This window comes from Ursus arctos, unplaced genomic scaffold, assembly GCF_023065955.2.
Source record: "Ursus arctos isolate Adak ecotype North America unplaced genomic scaffold, UrsArc2.0 scaffold_21, whole genome shotgun sequence".
NCBI lineage: Eukaryota > Metazoa > Chordata > Mammalia > Carnivora > Ursidae > Ursus > Ursus arctos.
In genome coordinates, this window is record NW_026622886.1 from 1,354,698 (window position 1) to 1,374,497 (window position 19,800).

The 19,800-nt window shown below is 53.9% G+C and overlaps 1 protein-coding gene across 4 annotated transcripts in view; it reads right to left on the minus strand.

Annotated features, from left to right (window-relative positions):
- ZC3H7B (zinc finger CCCH-type containing 7B) overlaps positions 1–19,800 on the minus strand; it is a 55,982-nt gene that overhangs the window by 24,398 nt on the left and 11,784 nt on the right. For 3 of the 4 annotated variants that reach the window (XM_026479561.4, XM_026479559.4, XM_026479560.4), the window contains exons 2-7: positions 9,336–9,394; positions 6,478–6,511; positions 6,147–6,344; positions 5,084–5,242; positions 2,359–2,439; positions 1,488–1,544 (exon numbers count right to left, since the gene is read on the minus strand). In XM_026479561.4, coding sequence (XP_026335346.1) covers positions 1,488–1,544; positions 2,359–2,439; positions 5,084–5,242; positions 6,147–6,344; positions 6,478–6,511; positions 9,336–9,388 — 582 coding nt within the window. In that variant the 5' untranslated portion in view covers positions 9,389–9,394. Of the gene's footprint in view, positions 1–1,487; positions 1,545–2,358; positions 2,440–5,083; positions 5,243–6,146; positions 6,345–6,477; positions 6,512–9,335; positions 9,395–14,109; positions 15,460–19,800 lie in introns of those variants that run through there. The other variant, XM_044392291.3, reaches the window with a different exon arrangement.

Sequence of the window (19,800 nt, forward strand, 5' to 3'; positions counted from 1 at the left end):
ATAGTATTAGGAGGTGTGGCCTTTGGGAGGTGATTAGGTCATGAGGGTGAAGCCCTTATAAAAGAGACACCAGAGAGCTCCCTCAGCCCTTCCGCCATGTGAAGGTGCCATCTGTGAGCCAGGAAGCAGGTCCTCACCAGATACCAAACTTGCCAGCACCTTGATCTTAGACTTCCCAGTCTCCAGAACTGCCAGAAATGAATTTGTTGTTTACAAGCTGCCCAGTCCATGGCACTTTGTTATAGCAAAATGTGTTTGTTTAGTTTTGAGCATGTAATATGTGCCAGGCCCCCAAATTTCTGGTTACAATCCATGAGGAGATCCACACCTGCCTCCCGTGGCACCCGGAAGTCCCCAAGGACAAGGCCGTGCCTGCCTGACCCAGCCCAAGGCCAAGAAGGGGTTCCCTGGGAGTTTGCTGAATGAATGAATAAAAGCCTCGTACACTTGGAAGGCAGCCAGGCCTGCCGCCGCCTTGCTCTGTGATGTGGGCCAAGTCCCCTCCTTGCTCTGTGCCTCAGTCTCCCCTTATGTACAAGGAGAAAGGACCCCAGCCTTCATCAGTGCTCCTAGAACCTGTCCCCTGTCTTCCAAAAAGCCTCAAAGTCCAGCTGAGCATGTGTGGTGAGCAGTGGGGGAGTCCAGTGTGTGCGCTGGGTCCTGCCACCACCCCCAAGATGAGCCAGGGTTGTACAAGGGTCTTGGCCCTGGGAGTGGGGACATGCAAAACCTAGGATAATGCTGAACTATCAGCAGTTACTGCTCCTCACGGCTCCCGCGGGCGCCACACTTCTCAGGGCATGTTCCCTTGTTCTGGCTGATGGACAGAACACCCTCATTTCACAGGTTCGAAATCTGAGGCTCAGAGGTGAAGGTTCTGCTCAAGAACAGCCTGCACAGAGACAGACTGGGCTCCTCTCTATGGGAGCCCCCACTTCTGCGCCTCTCCCCAGCAGTCACTTGGGCAGGGGTCCCAGGAAGGGCCTTGGTAGGGGTGTGTGCTTTAGCTGGGTCTTGAAAATGGAAAAGCAGAGAAAGTACAGTAGGTTGGAGGGAGGACCTTAGAGCCCTGGGGGCCTAGATGCAGAAAGGCCATTGGGGAGGAAAGCAATAACAGCAGGAAGGGTAGGGGTGAGGAAGCAGAAAGGTCATCAGGACTAGGCCACCTGCCCGTCAACAGCGGCCACAGCCTGTCCCCACACTTTGCCCCTGTGGTCACAGGAGGTCCCTCTTAAGAGGTGGAGGTGCTGTGCGTCCCAGAGCTATCCTTGAGTCTGGCCCAGGCCCAGGGTGTCAGTCACCCCTCTTCCCAGGGCAGGTGCCTGGCTCACAGGGGTGCAGACTAGGACAGATTGAGCCCAACCCTCAGTCTTATGGCCCTGGACCCACTGCTGGGGTCGTTGTGCCCCACAGAGTGAATCCAAAGCTCTCACGACAGGTTGGTACTGGAGGCAGAAAGGGTGCTTGGAGTCCAGGCCCCATCCTACCTGATCTGCCCCGCCAGCCGCAGTGCCATTACTGAGCAGAGAAAATGTTTCCAATTCCTGCAGAGATTAGAGAAGTGGGAGGAGATGAGGATTCTGGAAAGACGCTCCGGGTCCCATCAGCCAGGGCAGCAGAGGGGCCCCGACACAAGCAGTTGGGGTCTGTAGTACGCTAAGGCTCCCTGCCCCTGGCCTGCCCGAAGTTACCTGCCCTGTCTCTGGGTCAGATTCGGGCATTTTCTTCCTGTAACTGGGACCCAAGCAGAGGACTTCCACATACATGCTCCTACTGTGTGCCAGGCACTGTGCCAGGTTTCACACCAAACATTCCTTCATTTCGATCCTCCCGCGAACCCCGAGGTGGGCATAATTATCCCGATGTCCCAGATGTAGAGACCCCAGGGGAGGGAGACCGAAGCTGTGCAAGGTCGCTGACTCTGGGGCCACACCCTCTCTCCCATGCAGCTTTCTGACACAAAAGAGGTGCCAAATGAATAAAAGTGGCTCTGAAAGATGCCAAGGTCTCCAACACGCGCCTACAGAGGTTGTTTGAGAACATAAGGCCGAAGGACACCAGTGTCAACTCAGGCCACCTCTGGGGCGCTGAAGTCGGCCAGAGCACGGGAGGGAACAGGCTTCAGCAGCTGGCGTCTAAGGTGAACTGAAAGCTTTGGCTGTTCTTTCCTTTTCCAAAAGGTTCTGGAAGTCAGTCCAGGGCTTCCAGCCAACAGAGAGAGAAGATCACCTGTTATCATTCCCCTCTGTCCTGACCCGGCCCTGGCCACCCCCCCCCACTTCTGCCTGAGGGTGCCTGGTCCCCCATCAGACCTCCCCATCTCCACCCCCGCCCCCTCAGCGCCCAGAGCCCACCGACCTGGGGCCTCTTATATGCTTTCCGAACTCGAAGCCCAAGCTTCTGAGCCAGCTCCTGACCAAGCTGAGTTACGCTTTCATCCTGGAAAGGCAAGACACGGGGCGGGGGGAGGGTGTTAGTTTGCCCTAGCTCCCAGGGCTCTGCTCCGGAGACCCTGAGCAGCCTTTCTGGGGGGTTGTGCAGGGTATATGTGTGTGTGTGTGGGGGGGGATGTCCACTGCTACCCCAAGTTACTGGGGAGTGAGGCCCCAGGAGGGGTCGCTGCTGCCCAGGTCACACAGCTTGTGCATGGTGGGGCTGAACCAGAACTCATTCTTCTCTTTGTCCTTTTACTGTGGGGAGGGGAAAGGAACAATTTTTATTTTGGAATTTAGTTAAGATGATCTTTTTATTTCTAGAACTCAGCAAGTCGTAGTGTCACTGTAGAGAGCTAAAATGTTGCAGAGAGAGCAAGCACTCCCCTGGATCACCCCCCTCCCCACCCTCACCCTAGGCTCCTCCCCGGGGGGAGCAGGCCTTGCGTTCTGATCTGCTTCCTTACTGATCTTTTCTAGGAATTTACATATGTTCCCATAGACCTACAAAGGATGCTCGGTTTTGCTTTGTGAGGATCTTCTCCTTTTTTTTACATAAGTCAGATCACATCGTACCTATTGTTCTACAACTGGCTTCTTTCACCACGCAGCGTCTTGGAACTCTTTGCAAGAGAGGACATGTGGGTGGTGCCCAGGCCCATAGGAGTAAGAATGTGGGAAGTCTGGAACATGGCTGGCCCACGGTTAGTGCTCAGTACCAGCACCCAACATTCCTTCCTCCCTCCAAGGCTGTATCACTGTATGCACATTACGTGCCAGGCAAGGGCTAGGAGCCAGGGACACCACCGTCACAGGGAAGACAGGGCCTGGGCCTCATGGAGGCTCCAGTCCAGTGAGGGACACCCACCAATAAACAAAGAAACGGTGCCTATAGTCCAGGCACCTAAGGGGCAATGAGGATGCTGTTAACAACCTGTGCCTCTGTCCACCTCCCTAGCTGATGAGCTCCTGGAACCCGGGGCCAGAGCCTTAGTCATCTCTGGTCCCCAGCACCCAGTGCAGAGCAGGGCTCAGCCAGAATTTGCCAACAAAGACTGAAAAACGGGGGAGTCCCCCAACTGAGAGTCAGAAGTCCTCATCTGAGACCTTTTTTAGGCAAGCTAGCAGCCTCGCTGGGCCCCGGCGTCCTCACCCATACAGTGGGGTAAACGCCAACCTGCCTGCCCATGAACAGCAGACATGAGACTTGGATGTGACCCACTACAGACACTAGAAAATGCTGTACAGCTCAGGGACTGTTATCATGGGAGAGGATCTCATTTATGAACTAAACTGAATTAGAGGGATGCCTGGGTGGCTCAGTTGGTTAAGAGTCTGCCTTTAGTTCAGGTCATGATCCCAGGGTGCTGGGATCGAATCCTGCACCGGGCTCCTTGCTCAGCGGGAAGTCTGCTTCTCCCTCTGCCTGCCGCTGCCCCTGCTTGTGCGCACATGCTCTCTCTCTCTCTCTCTCTGACAAACAGATAAATAAAATCTTTAACCTGAATTGGAGTAGCATGAATAATAAACAAAAAGCATAGTAACAGTGAATGTTTTCTGAACTTATTGTGCCTGGCCATTGTGCCAACTGCCTTGTATGATTTTCGGATTCCATTCTCATAGCCCAATGATGCATGGCATATTATCACCCCTGTTTGACAGGGGTACAAACCAAGGCTCAGAGAGACTAAGCAATGTGTGCCCAAGGTCACATGGCTAGTAGATGGCTGCTTCAAGATTAGAATCCAAACCCAGCTCTCTGACACCAACATCCTGGACCACTATGCACATGGCCTCCCCTCTGTTCTGACCACGCAGATCCTTCCTGTATCTTCTGGCCCCACTCAAGCCCACCTTCCTCCAGGGAGGGAGCCCTCCAAGATCCTGATCACTCCTGGGAAGAACCGAGCCTTTTCTGAGCCCTTTTATACTCATTATTTCAGGGATAAAGTAGGAGGGGTGCGTTCTAGACATGGAGCTGATGTGCAGAGAGGGGAAGTGTTTTGTCCAAGGTCATGCTGGGGGTCAGTGGTGGAGCCAGGCCTAGACCCCAGGGCTGTTTCCATGTCTCCCAGTGGATTGTTGGGTCCCTGAAGGGCACAGATCTGGGCATTTCGTGGGTGCTTAGTAAATACTTAGTAAAGACTCTGGCCTGGGGCTCCAGGAGCTCATCAGCTAGGGAGGTGGGGCACAGGTCGTGGGTGGGCCAGGGCGAACGAGGCTCACTACTGGTCAATTCCCCGGCTCTCCTCCACCTAGGGACAGGCTGGACATCAGGATCCTGGCACATGTGGTACCCCTTTTAGTCCCACTGCAACCCTGTACCGTCCTAGGACAGAGGTTAAGATGCCAAGTCTAGAATCAGACTGCCTGGGTTCAAGGGTGAGCTCTGCCACCCCCAGCTGTGATGTTGGGTAAGTTCCTATCTCTCTATGCCTCTCTCCTCATCTTTAATATGGGGACAGTAACAGTATTTTCCTCACAGGGCTGACGCAAGGATTAAGTGAGTTAACACACACAGTGTGTTTTCAGCAGTGCCTGAAACATAGCCAGAGCTCAGGGTCCGTATCAGTATGTGCGAGTCCATGTCCCGGGGAGGAAGCTGGCTTCGAAGCACCGGGACGCAGGGCGCGGGGACGCAGGGCACTCACGTGGGGCCGTGCGAGGGAGCACCGGCTGCTGCACTCGTACGCCTCCTTGTGGCGCCCCAGCTCACTGAGGGCCCGTGCCTTGCGGAACAGTGCCCGGATGTTCTCGCCATCCAGGCCCAGCGCTTTCTCGCTGTCCTCCAGCGCCTTCTCATACAGGCCCTGCGGAGAGGAGCGGGAGGCTCAGCGAGCGGCACCTGTTACCCCCTCCCCCTCCAGGCCTCCTGCCCCTTTCCCTGCAGAGATGGAGGATGCTGGAGAACCGGGGTCAGGGAGGGGGGTTCCAGAGCTCCAGGAAACCGCTCTGGCGTTCCTACTCTGGTCAAGGGCATCCACAAGTCCAGCTGAAGGGGCTGCCCACGGGCGCTGACAGGCTACTGGGGCCGCCGGGCCTTCAAACTGTACAGTGATGAGCGTGGTGTTTCAGACACATCTACTTCCACATCTGCCTTCGGCTCAGAGCGCCATGGACCGAGAGTAATAAAGGCACCTCTGAGAGGAAGGGAAACCGTGTGGGCAGCTCAGGGTACAGAAAAGGGTGTGACCAGGCACCTGGTAGACGCGCTGATCCAGAAGAGTCCACCCTGCACTGCACAGGTGTTACCGGGTCCTCTACGGAGCTCACAGCAGAGCCTCCCAAAGGATCCGGCAAGTGACTGAGTCCAGGAGCAAGAGGCCAGAGCTTCAAGGGGGCAGGGGAGACAGGAGGGAGGGAGGGAGCCCAGGAGGGAGGAACAGGAGAGGCCTGGGGTTGAGGCTGGCGGTTCTGAGCCCTGACTGCCCACAGACTCCCGCCAATGCCCAGGCCACCCTGACAGTCTAACTTAACTCCTCTGGGGCAGGGCTTAGTATCATCACAAACCGTTTTGTGTATCATGTGTTAGTACTTTGAAGGCTCTCCAGGGGCATGGGCTTGAGGGCCACGGAGTAGACGGTGAGACTCGCACAGGAGGTGGAGGAGCCGGCCCTGCAGCAGCTCGCTGGGGGACCAGCCTGCCTCGGCCTGGGGGTCATGGTGGTCAGGGCCCGGGGGGTAGAGGAGAGGAAGGGAGGGCGTCAGGCTCACCATGGTGAAGTAGCAGGCGGCCCTGTTGACATGCAGTTTGCACAGCAGCTCCTGGGGCAGGGCCACCTGGTCGGAGGCGGCGTAGTCGGCCACGTTCAGCCCCTCCATGTACTGCACCAGGGCCTGCTTATAGTCCTTCTCCCGGAACAGGTCATTGCCCTCAGCAAACAGGTTCTGCACCAGCTTGAGCAGAAAGGCCTGCCAGGGAGAGGGTGCAGAGGGGGCTCAAGGGTCTTCATGCAGCCCGAGGCCTGGCACCTGGCCTCTACACGCCCCACCTCCTGGACGCCCCTGCCCTTCACCTTCCCGCAGCCCAGCACCTGACACTCACCTCATATTCTTCTTGCTTTAGGGGTAGTGTCGACCTAGCAGGAAAAGGAGAGGGGTACGAAGTCTGGGTGAGCCCAGGGGTCTCAGACTCATGGAGGCCCCAGGAGCCTGAGCCAAAGGCCACAGATCATGCCAGGAATGGACTTCTGTAGCTCGGACCTCAGATGTCACCTTGCAGATTGGGATAAGGGGACAGCAGTTTTTTCTCCCTAAACCAACACCATGTTCGTCTTCCATTTCTGATGGAAGGGTTGGAGGAAGGCCTTGTGTTTGCCCCAGGGCCACAGCCAGGCTCTCCCGGGTGCAGATGCTGAGAAAGAACAGGCCAGCTCCAGCTCCAGTCAGCTGTCCTCTTCCCAAGAAACCAGTTCTCTGGGAACGACCACACCTTGACACACCAAACCTGCAGATGCAGGCCCCAGGCAGCACCGAGAGGCCAGCCCAGGTCCCCCTGGTTGGGGAGCCTCTGCCCTTCTCGCATCCCTTCCCACAAAACATGCAGGACCCCAGACAATGCAGGTACGCTCACAGCCTGACCCTGCCAGCCTCAACAAAGCGGATGTGGCTGTGGGTACCCTCTCCTCTGCCGGGGCCAACGAAATGCCAGCTCAGTACAGAAGAAAACGTCAGCCCAGGAGGATGGAGGCACATCTGTCAGGCTAAATGGCTGAGCTAGAAGGGCAGTCTCCCAGTCCTTCATGTCACAGAGGGGAAAACAGACACTCGGAGGGGGTAGTGACTTGTTCAAGGTCACACAGCAGGTCGGCGGCAGAGCCAGGGCCAGAGAGCAGGGCTGGGGCTCTTTCTGTTGCCCGGAGCTGCCGCCATCTGGGTAAGAAAGAGCAGCCTGAGCCAGTAAGTGAGAAATGGTGAGAGGAGATGCTGAGGTCCCCTGTGTGGGGGGGAGGGGGTGTCCCTGATTGGGACGGTGGGGCTCGCATCCTGCTCTCTCACTTGCCTCTCTACTGTCAGGGACCGGGGCCCATCACTGTTCCCTGTACTGACCAGCCAGGCCCCACTGCTACCCTCCCTCCTGGCTTCCCACCTCTAGCACCAGCTCCCTGTCCAGCAGGTCACACCCTGACTTAAAGGTCACCTCATCCTGGTGTTCAAGGCTCCACACAGGCCAGCACCACCCCACCTGTGCAAACCACTTTATGGTCCTACAGTGCTCTGTGCCCAGAGGTGTCTAATAAATGCTTAGTGCACAACGTCTGTATGTGAAAACACAGTTAATTTTAAAAGAAGCAGGTCCTACTGTGTTGTCTCGTAAAGCAATCCCTTAGGAGACTACCATATGTGTTCCCAGGAGGCTGTCCTATTGCTAAACCTTCTTGCAACTCCCCTTGGAACCATTTATCCCAAGCACAATGACTCTGTGAGGGAAGGGGCTGATCTCATTTCACAGGTATGGGAAGCACCCAGGAAGTGGGGGAACCAGGATGCAGGACTCAAAGGTCCAGCTCCAGTGACTTAAGAAATCAGTGACTTAAAGACAGAATTCTTAGGAAAGACAGTATTTGCAAGGTTCACTTTGTTCGTCAAATGGGCCTCTGAATAAATTTTGAGCAGTCCCCCCAAATCAAAGCCCTCCCCCAAATGGGAGGAGACTGGCCCAGAGAGGAGTGAAAAGTGGCCACAGCTCTCACGGCGGCCTGAGCAGGCTGAGGAAGGACAGTGTGCAAACGTCGGCACGCGCTCCATCAGAGCCATGCGGACACCGCGTGCGTGGCAAGGGGCCCAGCCTGTGGGGAAGAGGCATGCCGTGTTCTCTGGGTCTCTGTGAGAGAACAAAACTGGAGAGTTGATATGAGGGCATATAGGTGTAAATCCTAGTTTTGTGGGGATTCCCATTTAAGAAAAAAGACCCATTAAAAAAAAAAAACCACAAAATTAGAAACAAAGAATTGCTCAGGGAGCCTTCCATGGCTTCGGAAAGGAACCACATAAGTGAGGGGCCCTGCAGCTAACACTTCAGCACTGCCATGATAAATGTGCCTCTGGGGATCTACTTAAGAGAAATAAAAGAAAAAAGTAAAAATACTTCGTGTGTAAAGAAAAAAAAAATGGAGGGTAGGGGACTGGGCGAGGCCGGATGGGTATTAAGAAGGGCACATATTGCATGGTGCACTGGGTGTTACACGCAAATAATGAATCATGGAACATTACATCAAAAACTAAGGATGTACTGTATGGTGACTAACATCACATAATAAAAAATTATTATTAAAAAAAAAAGGAAAAAAATGGAAAAAAGTCCCCATACATGGCATGTGGGTACTCGGGGGGCAAATAATGGAAAGGAACGTGGGTTTGGGGTCAGCCAGACCTGGGTTAGAATCCTATCACTTTACAGCTGTGTGACCTTAAACAAGTTTCTTAACCTCTCTGAGCCTCAGCAAAATAGAAATAAGAGCACCTACTTCACTGGGCTGTTGTGAGGATTAAGAAGATGATGGATGTGAAGGGCCCAGCACAGAGCCTGAGAGGTGTGCTTAATAAGTGGAAACTGACTTATTGATTGATTGGTTATAAGACATACACAGACCAGCAGGAGAATTAACAGGAAGTGTGCCAGTATACGTGGAGGGTGAGGGTAAAATGATATACGGAGCAGGACTGAAGGGTACCCAGGGCCAGGGAGTGTGTGTGCACAGGGAGTTCAAGGTCTACTCTCCCCCAGAACCCCCAGCCCCTTCCTAGCACGTCCCACCTCCTCACTCCCCCGCACACATGGGAGCCTGAGCAGCAAAGGCTTAGCGAGAAGAGAAGGGGGAGCTGAGGAGGCCTGTGCGGGCCTCAGGCATTGCCGTCAGACGACCCCCCCTGCCCAGCCTGCCGAGCCTGCCCCACACTCACTGAATGAACTGCAGCCCCTTCTCGATGTCCGCCTTCCGTCTCTGCCTCTCCATCAGTCTCTGGGGGAGAGAGCAGTCTATCGGTTAGTCAGCAGGGGCTGGTGGCTGGTCACAGTCCCCACCCCACTGTTTGCTCTCTCTCATTCACACGCTCATCCCATTTCACAGGTGCCACTGAGAGTAGTGGCCCATCTCACAGCCTACAAAGACCTTCTGAACCCAGCCACACGGTTCCCATCCTCCACGCCCACGCCCCGCTGGACTCTGGTTTTGTGCGGTGACTTCGATGGGCCGGGGGCTGCCTGGAGGCCACCTGCCTTTTCTCACACATGGCTTGGGCAGCAGTTCTGCACCAGACACCCCAAGTTCAAGAAGACAACCTTGTTTTACCAGCAAACTCAGTCCAAGGAGAAGAGACACAAAATGCAAGATGATGCCAATGATTATGGCTACAGCGTAGCCCCACACACTGGGCCGGGCACTTTGTATACGAATCTCTTTGAGGGGCGCCTGGGTGGCTCAGGCGTTAAGCGTCTGCCTTCGGCTCAGGGCGTGATCCCAGAGTCCTGGAATCAAGCCCCATATTGGGCTCCTCCGCTATGAGCCTGCTTCTTCCTCTCCCACTCCCCCTGCTTGTGTTCCCTCTCTCGCTGGCTGTCTCTCTCTCTATCAAATAAATAAATAAAATCTTAAAAAAAAAAAAAAAAGAATCTCTTTGAATCTTTCAACAATGCCACGAGGCAGGTGTCATTTTGTCTCCATTTTACCAAGGTGGAAACAAACTCAGGGAGCCCCAGTCATGAGCTGGCAAGCAGGTTCCCGAGGCCGGATTTGAACCCAGGCCATCCTCTTTTACCACCAACAGTCCCTCCGCACAGCCCACATACGCCCAGAGCCGGCGTGGCCGGGTGGCATAGTGTGTGCCCCATTTTGGCAAGATGGAGGGAATGTCCCAATTCCCACGTTCTGGATGAGGAAGACAGAGGCTCAGCAAGGCTGAGGACCGGCCTGATGACACACAGCAAGTGAACGCTATTGAATGTGCGCAGGGAACCTGCTCAGGAGAGGCAGGGAGTGAAAACTGCCTAAGAAGGGAGGCTCAGGCAGAGTAGCTCGGGGTCAGGTACCTTTAGGGCAAGCCCTTCCCCCCCCCCCCGGGGGGGCCAGGAGCTCCTGGCCAGATCCAGACAGCCCACCCGGCTTCCGCAGCACCATATACGGATTAGAAGGCCCACTGAAGGTCAGCTTGTCCCACCCAGTGGCAGCCCAGAAGGGATGCGGGCCTTCCCCTGGGTCAGAACCTGAGCCTGGGGCTCCCACCACCTAGCGGGAAGGGGGCGGGAAGCTGCCTGGTCTCAAGCCAGCACTTTCTGTCCAGGCCACTCACAGGCCCCTGCCATGCTCTGCCCCACAGTGTGGCCCTCGCTCTCTCCCCCACCAGATGGTCCCAAAGAGAGGACTGCGGGCTGTGCCGGGGAACGGGGAGCGCCACCAGCAGAGGGCTGGAGTGCAGACACAGGCGGGGGTACCAAGATGTAAAAAGGTGTGAAAAACACCCAGCTACTTTGGGGAGGGAGCAAGTGTGTCAAATTAATACCGTCCCAGACTTCCTTATTTCCTTGTTCTTTTTTTTTTTTTTTAAGATTTTATTTATTTGAGAGATAGAGACAGAAATAGCGAGAGAGCAAGAGCAGGGAGGAGGGGGAGAAGCAGGCTCCCCGCCGAGCAGGAAGCCTGATGCGGGGCTTGATCCCAGGACCCCAGGCTCATGACCTGAGCTGAAGGCAGACGCTTCACCGACTGAGCCACCCAGGCACCCCGCTTCCTTGTTCTTTATTTCCATCTGCATCAACCATGTCTTCACAATCCTGTCTCGTAAGAAGGGCAGGGGTCACTAACCCATTTTACAGATGAGGACAGTGAGGCACAAAGTATGATGTTTCTTTCCCAAGATCACTCGACCAGTGAGCAGGCAAACAGCCCCGACAGACCACATGCCATGTCCTCGGCCACACTCAGAGCTGTGCAATGCCGTGTGGTCAGGGCTGGCCATCGTGTTGCTCTAGGCCTCACTTTCCTCCTCTGTGCAGCTTGTCAGGTGACAAGCCCCACCTGGAAGCATGGCTGTGAGGCTCTAGAGAAAAGAATGTGGGATCAGGGGAGCTCAGTACCCTGCATCTTGTTCTTCCCGTGAGTCCTTCCCAGGGAGGGGTGAAGCCACTCTGAGTCTTCAGGCTCCCAGAACAGTGCTCTTCACACCAGAGCCTCACCCTGGGCAGGGCCTGGGCCATCGCCATGTGCCCACTACACATCTGCTTGCCCTGCCGGGGCCTGGGGTCAGGGCTCTGGACTCAGACAGACCTGGGTGCGAATGCCAGCACTTACACTTGCCGTGTGACTGTGTGACTTTGGGCCTCGGTCTCCTGATGGGGAAAATGGGGCCGATGGCAGCTGCGGCTGTCGTGAGCATTCACGAGACAACAGGGGTAGAGCCCCTAGAGCGGAGCAACAGTCCAACCACCACGGGAACACGTGTCATCAACCCTGCTCTTCCCTCTTGCAAAAACCTGCAAGTGTTTCCTGGGATGGACACAGCTATGACCCTGTTCTCCCGCAGGAGGCAGGCGGTGAGGGCCCTGGGCTGCCTGGGCCTTGCCAAGCACGCCTTTTGGTTAGTCTCTCTGTCCTCAGCTTCCCTGTCTGGGAAACAAGGGCTCATCCCCCTCACACCCACACGCTCCTCTGGGCCCCCATGCAGAACCGGCTGTGGTGGCCTTCCTGACCCCCGGCTTTTGCCTTTAGAGGATGCCACATCCTCTAAAGGAAACTCCATCCTTCCTTCCAAGCCTGGCTCCTCCACGGAGTCTCTCCCCTCCCTTCAACGGGACCATCATATGCTCATCCATCCTATTTCCTGGGAGCCTGGGGAGCCATGGATGGCTGAGACCCAGTCCTGGCCCTGCAAGGGAGTCTCACCTGGTGGGAGAGACAAGGGTGCACCTATCACCATGCAGTGTGGCCCAGCAAGCACAGGGGCCTATGAGAGGGGGGCAGACCCCCACAGGCTTAGACAGCCAGCACCACAGGGTCATGACCGCTAAGCCCTGTCACTCTGACCTGGGTCAGAGTGCCGCCCCATCCCTCCCCACCACCTGAAGTGTTTCCAGCACCCAGACAAGCAGACCAGCCTCCTCACTGCCCCCCACCTCCCTGAGGCCATCACAGCAGGGGTGGGGGCACAGCAGGCTCTTGAGCCCTCCAATCAGACCCTGCCCTCCCCCACCTCGAGCCTCTTGATGACTCGTTTTTATTTCGGCTGGCCATGGTTCCCCGCACCAGCTCAGGCCTGTGGGAACAGCTGGCCTATCACCCTCCCGAAGCCCAGCTCGGCCTGTAGCTCTCTCAGAAAACCGCAGCGGTCAGAGCAGTGCTTCCAGTCCCCTCTCAGCCCTGCAGTCCGAGCAGACTTCACAGAAACAAGCACTGCCCACATCCATCCCAAGAGGTGATTCTGAAGTCTGAACCTGAAGCCAAGGGAAAAGCATTCCCTGCGCCAGGCTAGGTATGAAGAAGGCTCCTCACGCGGCCTGGCGTGAATCGCCCTCTCTGACCACCAAAATCCCAAAGCCGCAGCACTGCTGTGTGCATGCACGATGGAGAGGGTTCGGAGCCCAGAGCAGACTACTCTGCCCCCACCCCCGCCCCGATTTGCGGTTTCCTGCTTTGCACAGCGGAGATTACAGATAGCACCTACCGACAGGATTAGGACAGAGAAGGCACTGGTTTTAGGGCTGGGATATTGCAGGCACTTAGCAAATAGTGACTTTTGGATCAGAATTCCTATGCTGGGCATTCAATTCAATATCCGCTCTATGCCCAGTAGACACAGGTGAGAAGGCCGGGGTGCCCACCCTCCACACAGCTCTTCCCACCTGCTTAGAGACGTGGAAAGGATATCCTGGCACCTCCACCCCACACCAGACCAGACTGCTGTGGTAGAGGCTGGGATGAGGTACAACAAAGTGGAAACACTTGGAAAACAAAGAGGACCCCATTTGAATTGGGCTTTGAAGGGTGAATAGGAGTTGGCTCACTGGTGTCAGGGAAGGAGGGCGTTCTGGCAGGCTGCATTCAATCGTTTATGAAACCCCTGTCATCTCCCACATTTTATCTGATCCTGACTGACGCCCCTGGGGCTGGGCCGTTCTGGGACCCACATCTGAGAGACCAGGAAAGCGAGGCTCAGCCAGCACGAGGGGCCCAGGCCTGGAGCTACTGACTTTATGTCAGTAAAAATGCTGCTGTTCTCCCTCCTCAAAGGCGCAGTAGAGATGGAACCACTTGGTAGACTTCCTAGGCCCCTAAGGCTGTGCCTGGTGCTCGTGAATACTCGCGGCCCAGAAAATGCAGGTGTGTCTGTGAGGCGATTCAGGGGAAGTCGTGAAATTCACACAGAAGTCGTGAAAATATTATGCTTCTTCCCATGTCCTGTTCTAGGGTCTAGTATCCACCATGCTAGGGTCATTCTCTTGAGCATAAAGGCCCTAGGCCAGGGTGGGCAAATAGACTTCATCTCGTAAGCAATGCTGCCAGGCTGGTAGGTTGGTAGGGCTGCCCCCCCCCCCCCCGGGGCTGGGCCCCAGCGGGGCTTAAAGAAAGAGTGCCGCCGAGGGCAAGATTGGCCATGATAAACTAGGGATACCCAGTAGAGCAGTGTATGCCTCAGGCCTTCAAACACGCCCTCTCCAGTGAGTATAGCCACTGCTAAAATTCACCTTAACGCCAAGTAACGCCAAGCTGGAGGCCCAGGTCTTACTGGGGCCCAGGATGCAGAGGAAACCTCCATGGCCCCTCCTCGGGGAAGATTTTTCTGACTCGCGCAACATACTGTTGAGTTAGTCTCCTCTGTGCCAAGGGCAGAGAGAGCTCCAGGACGCGAGGGCGTAATTCGGTCCAATCAACATCCATGACCTTCCTACTCGGTGTGAGGCATGGGCGCTGGGGAGATAGAGAGTGAATTGGTGGCTCAGCCCCAGCCCCGCCCTCAAGGAACTCCTGGTCCAGTAGGAGGGAAAAGACAGGTGAGCCGCCAGCTGCAGCACGGGCTAGCTGTGGGTGCAAAGTGCCTGGGAACGGAGAGGAAGGAGAGGTGGGTCCGCTGGGGGAAGCCAGGCAAGGCTCTGCAGGAGGTGCTCCTTGAGCTGGATGTGAAGGAGAATGACAAGCTTCTTGGGTACCTCGGGAGAGAAGGGACAGTCCTTACAGGACACCTGTCCAAAAACGTGCACTGAGCCTGACCTGAACCCCCCAATTCCCTGTGGCATCCCACAATCTGCCCAGCTACGATGATGGGGAAGCCCAGGCCCCAATCCGCTCCGAGGCTGCCAACAGGGGTCGGCCAGTAGGCCTGGCCCACAGCCAAGAGAAAGCCAGAGGGTCACGTGGCAGCAGGGGAAGGAAGCCCACATTTCCTGGGTGCCTACCATGCACCGGATACTGGGCTTACCTCCCTCTGATTGAAGGGCCTTCTGCTGGTAGCTCCAGTGGTCCTTGCTAATGACAGGAGGGGCGCAGACCAGCCCAAGAGCTGCGTAGTCTGGTACCATATCTGGCTTTGCCCAGCTGTGCCCATCCCAGGAAACAAGCTACAGAGCACCTGCTAAGTGCCAGATACCCAGATGGAAGGGCAGGTAAAGTAGAAAGCACACCGCCTGGAAAGGAAAACCAGAGAGGCTGCCAGACAGTGGCCCTGGGTGAGCTGGGGGAAGTGGGCAAAGCACAACCACGCCCTCAATTCTGTCATTAAATGTGAGTGGCTCTTCCATCGTGCCAAGTCCTGCTCTGGGTGCAGGGACTCGGCCATGACAGAAACAAAATCCCTGCCCTCGAAGGGCTCACCGTCTAGCAGGGAAACCAGGTTGCAGGGACACTGTTACAACATGGAAGAAAAAGAAGCTTCAATGGAGCCAGCCAGCCATCCACCTGTGCCGAGCCCTTAAGGGATTCCTTCAATGTTCTAGGCCCTGGGTATTAGCAACTAACAAAGGTGACAAAATCTCTCCTCTTTCAGAGTGTCTGTTCTGGTGGAGGAGAGGTACGACAAATAAATGCATAATGGAACACAGGAAGGATACACACGGAGAAGGAAAAAATTAGGTGATAGAGTGACAGGTGCTATAATTATATGGAGGACTCAGGGAAGGGCTTTTTGACATTTGAACAGAGATCAAAATGATGGAAGGGAGCAAGCCATGTGGGGAAAAGTGTTCGGGCAGAAGGAACAGTGAGTGCAAAGGTCCTGAGGTAGAGACTGGTGTATTTGAGGAAGAGCAGCGAGGCCAGTGTGGATGGCGCAGCATGGGTGTGCAGTGCGGAGAGTGGAGAAAGGGACGTTCAGAGAGATTAGCAGGGAAGACCATACATGAGGTCTCGTCGGCGGGGCAAGGACTGTAAGATGAGAAGGCACAGGAGGTTTTGCACAAAAAAGCAGCTTTCTGTCTGGCTTTGTCCTACATGAAAATGAGTCATCATTAAATAAACGCGATTTATTTAAGTTTCGCCACAACCCTGTCAGGCAGGAAAATAGTGCTCCAAGAGGCTAGGAAACTTCTTCAAGGCCACATAGTGATCCCGGAGCCCGGGTTCAAAGGGCCTGGGGAGACGGGCATCGGACAGCCTCATTAACAATGTGCCAAGTAGGGGCACCTAGGTGGCTCAGTCAGTGAAGCATTTTACTTCGGCTCAGGTCGTGATCCCAGGGTCCTGGGATCGAGCCCCACCTCGGGCTTCCTGCCTGCTTCTCTCTCCCCCTCTGCTGTTCCCCCCTCTTGTGCTTTCTGGCGCTCTCTCTCTCTGTCGATAAATAAAATCTTAAAACAACAACAACAACTTGCCAAGTGAGCAAGAGCCCCCAACCTCAGCAAGCACCTAACGCTCACACCCTTCCCACCTTGTCAGTTTCCTTCCTCCGGAAGGAACGTTTTAATACGTGGTTGTCAGGAACTGAATGTTTTGTCTCCCCCCAAGTGCATACGCTGAAGCCCTACCCCCAACAGTACTATACGTGGAGATGGAGCCTCTAAGAAGTCAAGTTAAATGAGGTCATAAGGGTGGGGCTCCGATCCTGTATTTTGTTCCCACAGCCTGAGGAGACTAGTACAGCTTTTGGCCAAGAGGTGGGATGCTGCTGCAAGAAATACCGAAACATATGGAGGTGGCTTTGGAGCTGCACGATGGGCGGAGGCTGAGGGAGATTTGAGGTGCAGCTAGAAAAACCCGATTGCCATGAAGGGATGGCTGTAGAAATAAGGAAGTTAAAGGCAGTTCCTATGAGGCCTCAGATGGAAATGAAGAACAGGTTATTGGAACTGGAGGAAAGGTGATCCTTGTCATAAAGTGGCAAAGAACTTGGCTAAATTGTGCTCTAGTGGGGCGCCTGGCTGGCTCAGTCAATAAAGCTTGTGGCACTTTTTTTTTTTAAGATTTATTTATTTGTTTATTTTAGAGAGAAGGGGGAGGGGCAGAGGGAGAGGGACAGTGTCTCAAGCAGACTGTGCTGAGCACAGAGCCTGATGTGGGGCTTGAGTCCTTGACTCTGAGATCATGACCTGAGCTGAAACCAAGAGTCGGACGCCCAACCAACTGTGCCACCCAGGTGCCCCAAGCATGCGACTCTTGATCTTGGGGTTGTGAGTTTGAGCCCCATGTTGGGTATAGAGATTATAAATAAATAAACTTTAAAAAATTAATTAATTGTGTTCCATTTTCTTGTGAGAGGTAGAATTTGCAAGCAATGAAAATGGTTACTTAGCAGAGGAGATTTCTTTTTTTTTTTTTTAAGAGATTTTATTTATTTCAGACAGAGAGAGAGTGAGCACAAGTGGGGGTAGGGGCAGAGGGAGAGGGAGAGAGAGACTCTCAAGCAGACTCCATGTTGTGTCCAGAGCCCAACGCGGGGCTCGACACAGGACTCCATTCCATGACCCTGAGATCATGGCCTGAAACAAAACCAAGAGTCGGACACTTAACTAACTGAGCTATCCAGGCGCCCCTAAGCAGAGGAGATTTCTAAGCCAAGTATGGAAGGTGTGGCATGGGTCCTCCTTACTGCTTATAGTAAAATTTGAGAGAAAAGAGATGAATTGAAGAAGGAATTGTTAAACAAAAGGAACTAGAACTTGAAGAATTGGAAAATTCTCAGCCTATCCATATTGCAAAAAATGAGGAAGCGCGTCCTGACGAGAACACTAAGGATGTGGCTGAACAACCATTGGATAAGGAGATGAGTATGGGTATGAACCACATATCGAATCAGCTAGCAGCAGAAGTCAGAAATAGAGATGGGATTATACCAGCAGACACACTACCACTTAGAATCAGAGGGGACAGAGAAAACTGGATGACAGAACGCAGGAACGCTGCTGGACTTCCCGAATTCTACAGGACCGGACCATAGAGCTATTTAGAAGCAAACATGCTTTATCCTTCAAGAAAAGGGAAGTCTGACCCTGAGTCACAGATCATCAGAACTGCCTTTGTAGGGGCCACCGATTCCTTTTCAGAGCTGTGAGGGTGTGCTGTACCCTGATGGGCCAGCGAGGAGGAACAGCAAGTCAAAGAAGATGATTCTCAAGCCTTTAAATCAAATGGAATTCGCCGCATTGGGTTTTAGACTTGCTCGGCCCGTCACCGCTCTCCTCTTCCTGACTGATCCCTTTTGGAATGGGAATGTCAATCCTATGCCTGTCCCGCCACTGCTTTTCAGGAGCACATAACCTGTCTGGTTTCACAGGCTCACAGCTGGAGAGGAATTTACTCTGGATGAATCTGCCTCCAATCTCACCCAGACCTGATTCAGATACTTAGATGAGACTTGGGACTTAAGACTTTAGAGTTGATGCTGGAATGAGTTAAGACTTTGGGATGGAATGAATGCATTTTGCATATTATAAGAACATGAATTTGAGGGGGCAAGGGGCAGAATTTATACACTAAATGTTTGTGTCCCCCCAAAATCATATGTTGAAGCCCTAACCCCCATTATGACTGTTTGGGAAATAGGACCTCTAAGGAGGTAATTAATATTAAATGAGGTCATAGGGTGGGGCCATGGTCTGATAGGGTTAATGTTTTTATTAGAAGAGACACCAGAGAGCTCTTCCTTTCTCCCTGCCCACACAGGGAGGAAAGGTCAGATGAGGCCACAAGGAGAAGGCAGCCATCTGCAAGCCAGGAAGAGAGTTCCCATCAGAAATTGAATCTGCCAGCACCTTGATCCTGACCTTCTAGCTTCCTGAACTGTGAGAAAATAAGTTTCTGTTGTTGAAGCCACTCAGTCTACGGTATTTTGTTGTGGCAGCCCCAGCAGACTGAGACAGTGGTTAAGAGAGCATTTGTTCTCAGCTGAAGAGGGAGATGAGTTCCTTGAGGGTGAGGATAGGGATGGGGCATGCTTGGTCAGGGCACATGGGAGAAGAGCAAGAAGCATGTGAGTCAAACAAAATTTATCTCTTTTTAAAGAAAAAAGTGCAAGAAAATGAAGGAAGGGAGGGAGGGAGGGAGGGAGGGAGGAAGGAAGGAAGGAAGGAAGGAAGGAAGGAAGGAAGGAAATTGTCCAAGGAGAAAACAGGCCAGAGTCTCCCCAGGATTCCACCACCAGGCAGGGCAGTCCCCTCTCCCCTACTCTAGGTCCATATTCTTATAATTTGGGAATTTCAAGCTGAACTTACCTCAAATGGCTCTTCCCAGAAATAGCCATGAATTAAGGAACCAACAGGAAACAATCCCCTCAGCACGTCAGCACAGTATGTCACCACATACCCACGTTCACAAGCGAGTTCAAATCCAAGCCCTGTTCCTTATTAACTGTATACAAGTCGCTACATTTCTAGTGTTTCACTTCCCTCATTTCTAAAACAGGGACACTAGTACCTTCTTTTACTTCCTTTTTTTTCTTTTTTTAAGATTTTACTTATTTATTTATTTGATAGAGAGCAAGAGTGGGCCTGAGCACGTGAATGGGGGAGTAGCAAGGGAAGAAGCAGACACCCCACTGAGTGGGGACTCCCAACTCAGCGCTTGATCCCACCACCCCGAGCTCATGACCCCGGCGGAAATCAAGAGTCCCATGCCTAACTGACTGAGCCACCCAGGCGCCCCAAGGATACTAATACCTTCTTTACGGCATTGTTGTGAAGATTCAATGAGACGCCAGGCACAGAATAAGCATTTAATATCAACCATGGCTATTGTATGATCATTATGATAACTTAACAAGAGGGGCAAAGAACATACACAGGAAATCCACAGGAACTGTGAATCATGAAGAAAAGACACTCGAACTCACTGAACCGCAGGATAAACAAGACTCCACTTGGCATCTCTGCGACTACTGTGAGAGGAAAGCCTGCTTAATGCAGGCCGAGGAATGGGCACTCTCCAATGCGGCAAGCACACAGAGAGCGCGG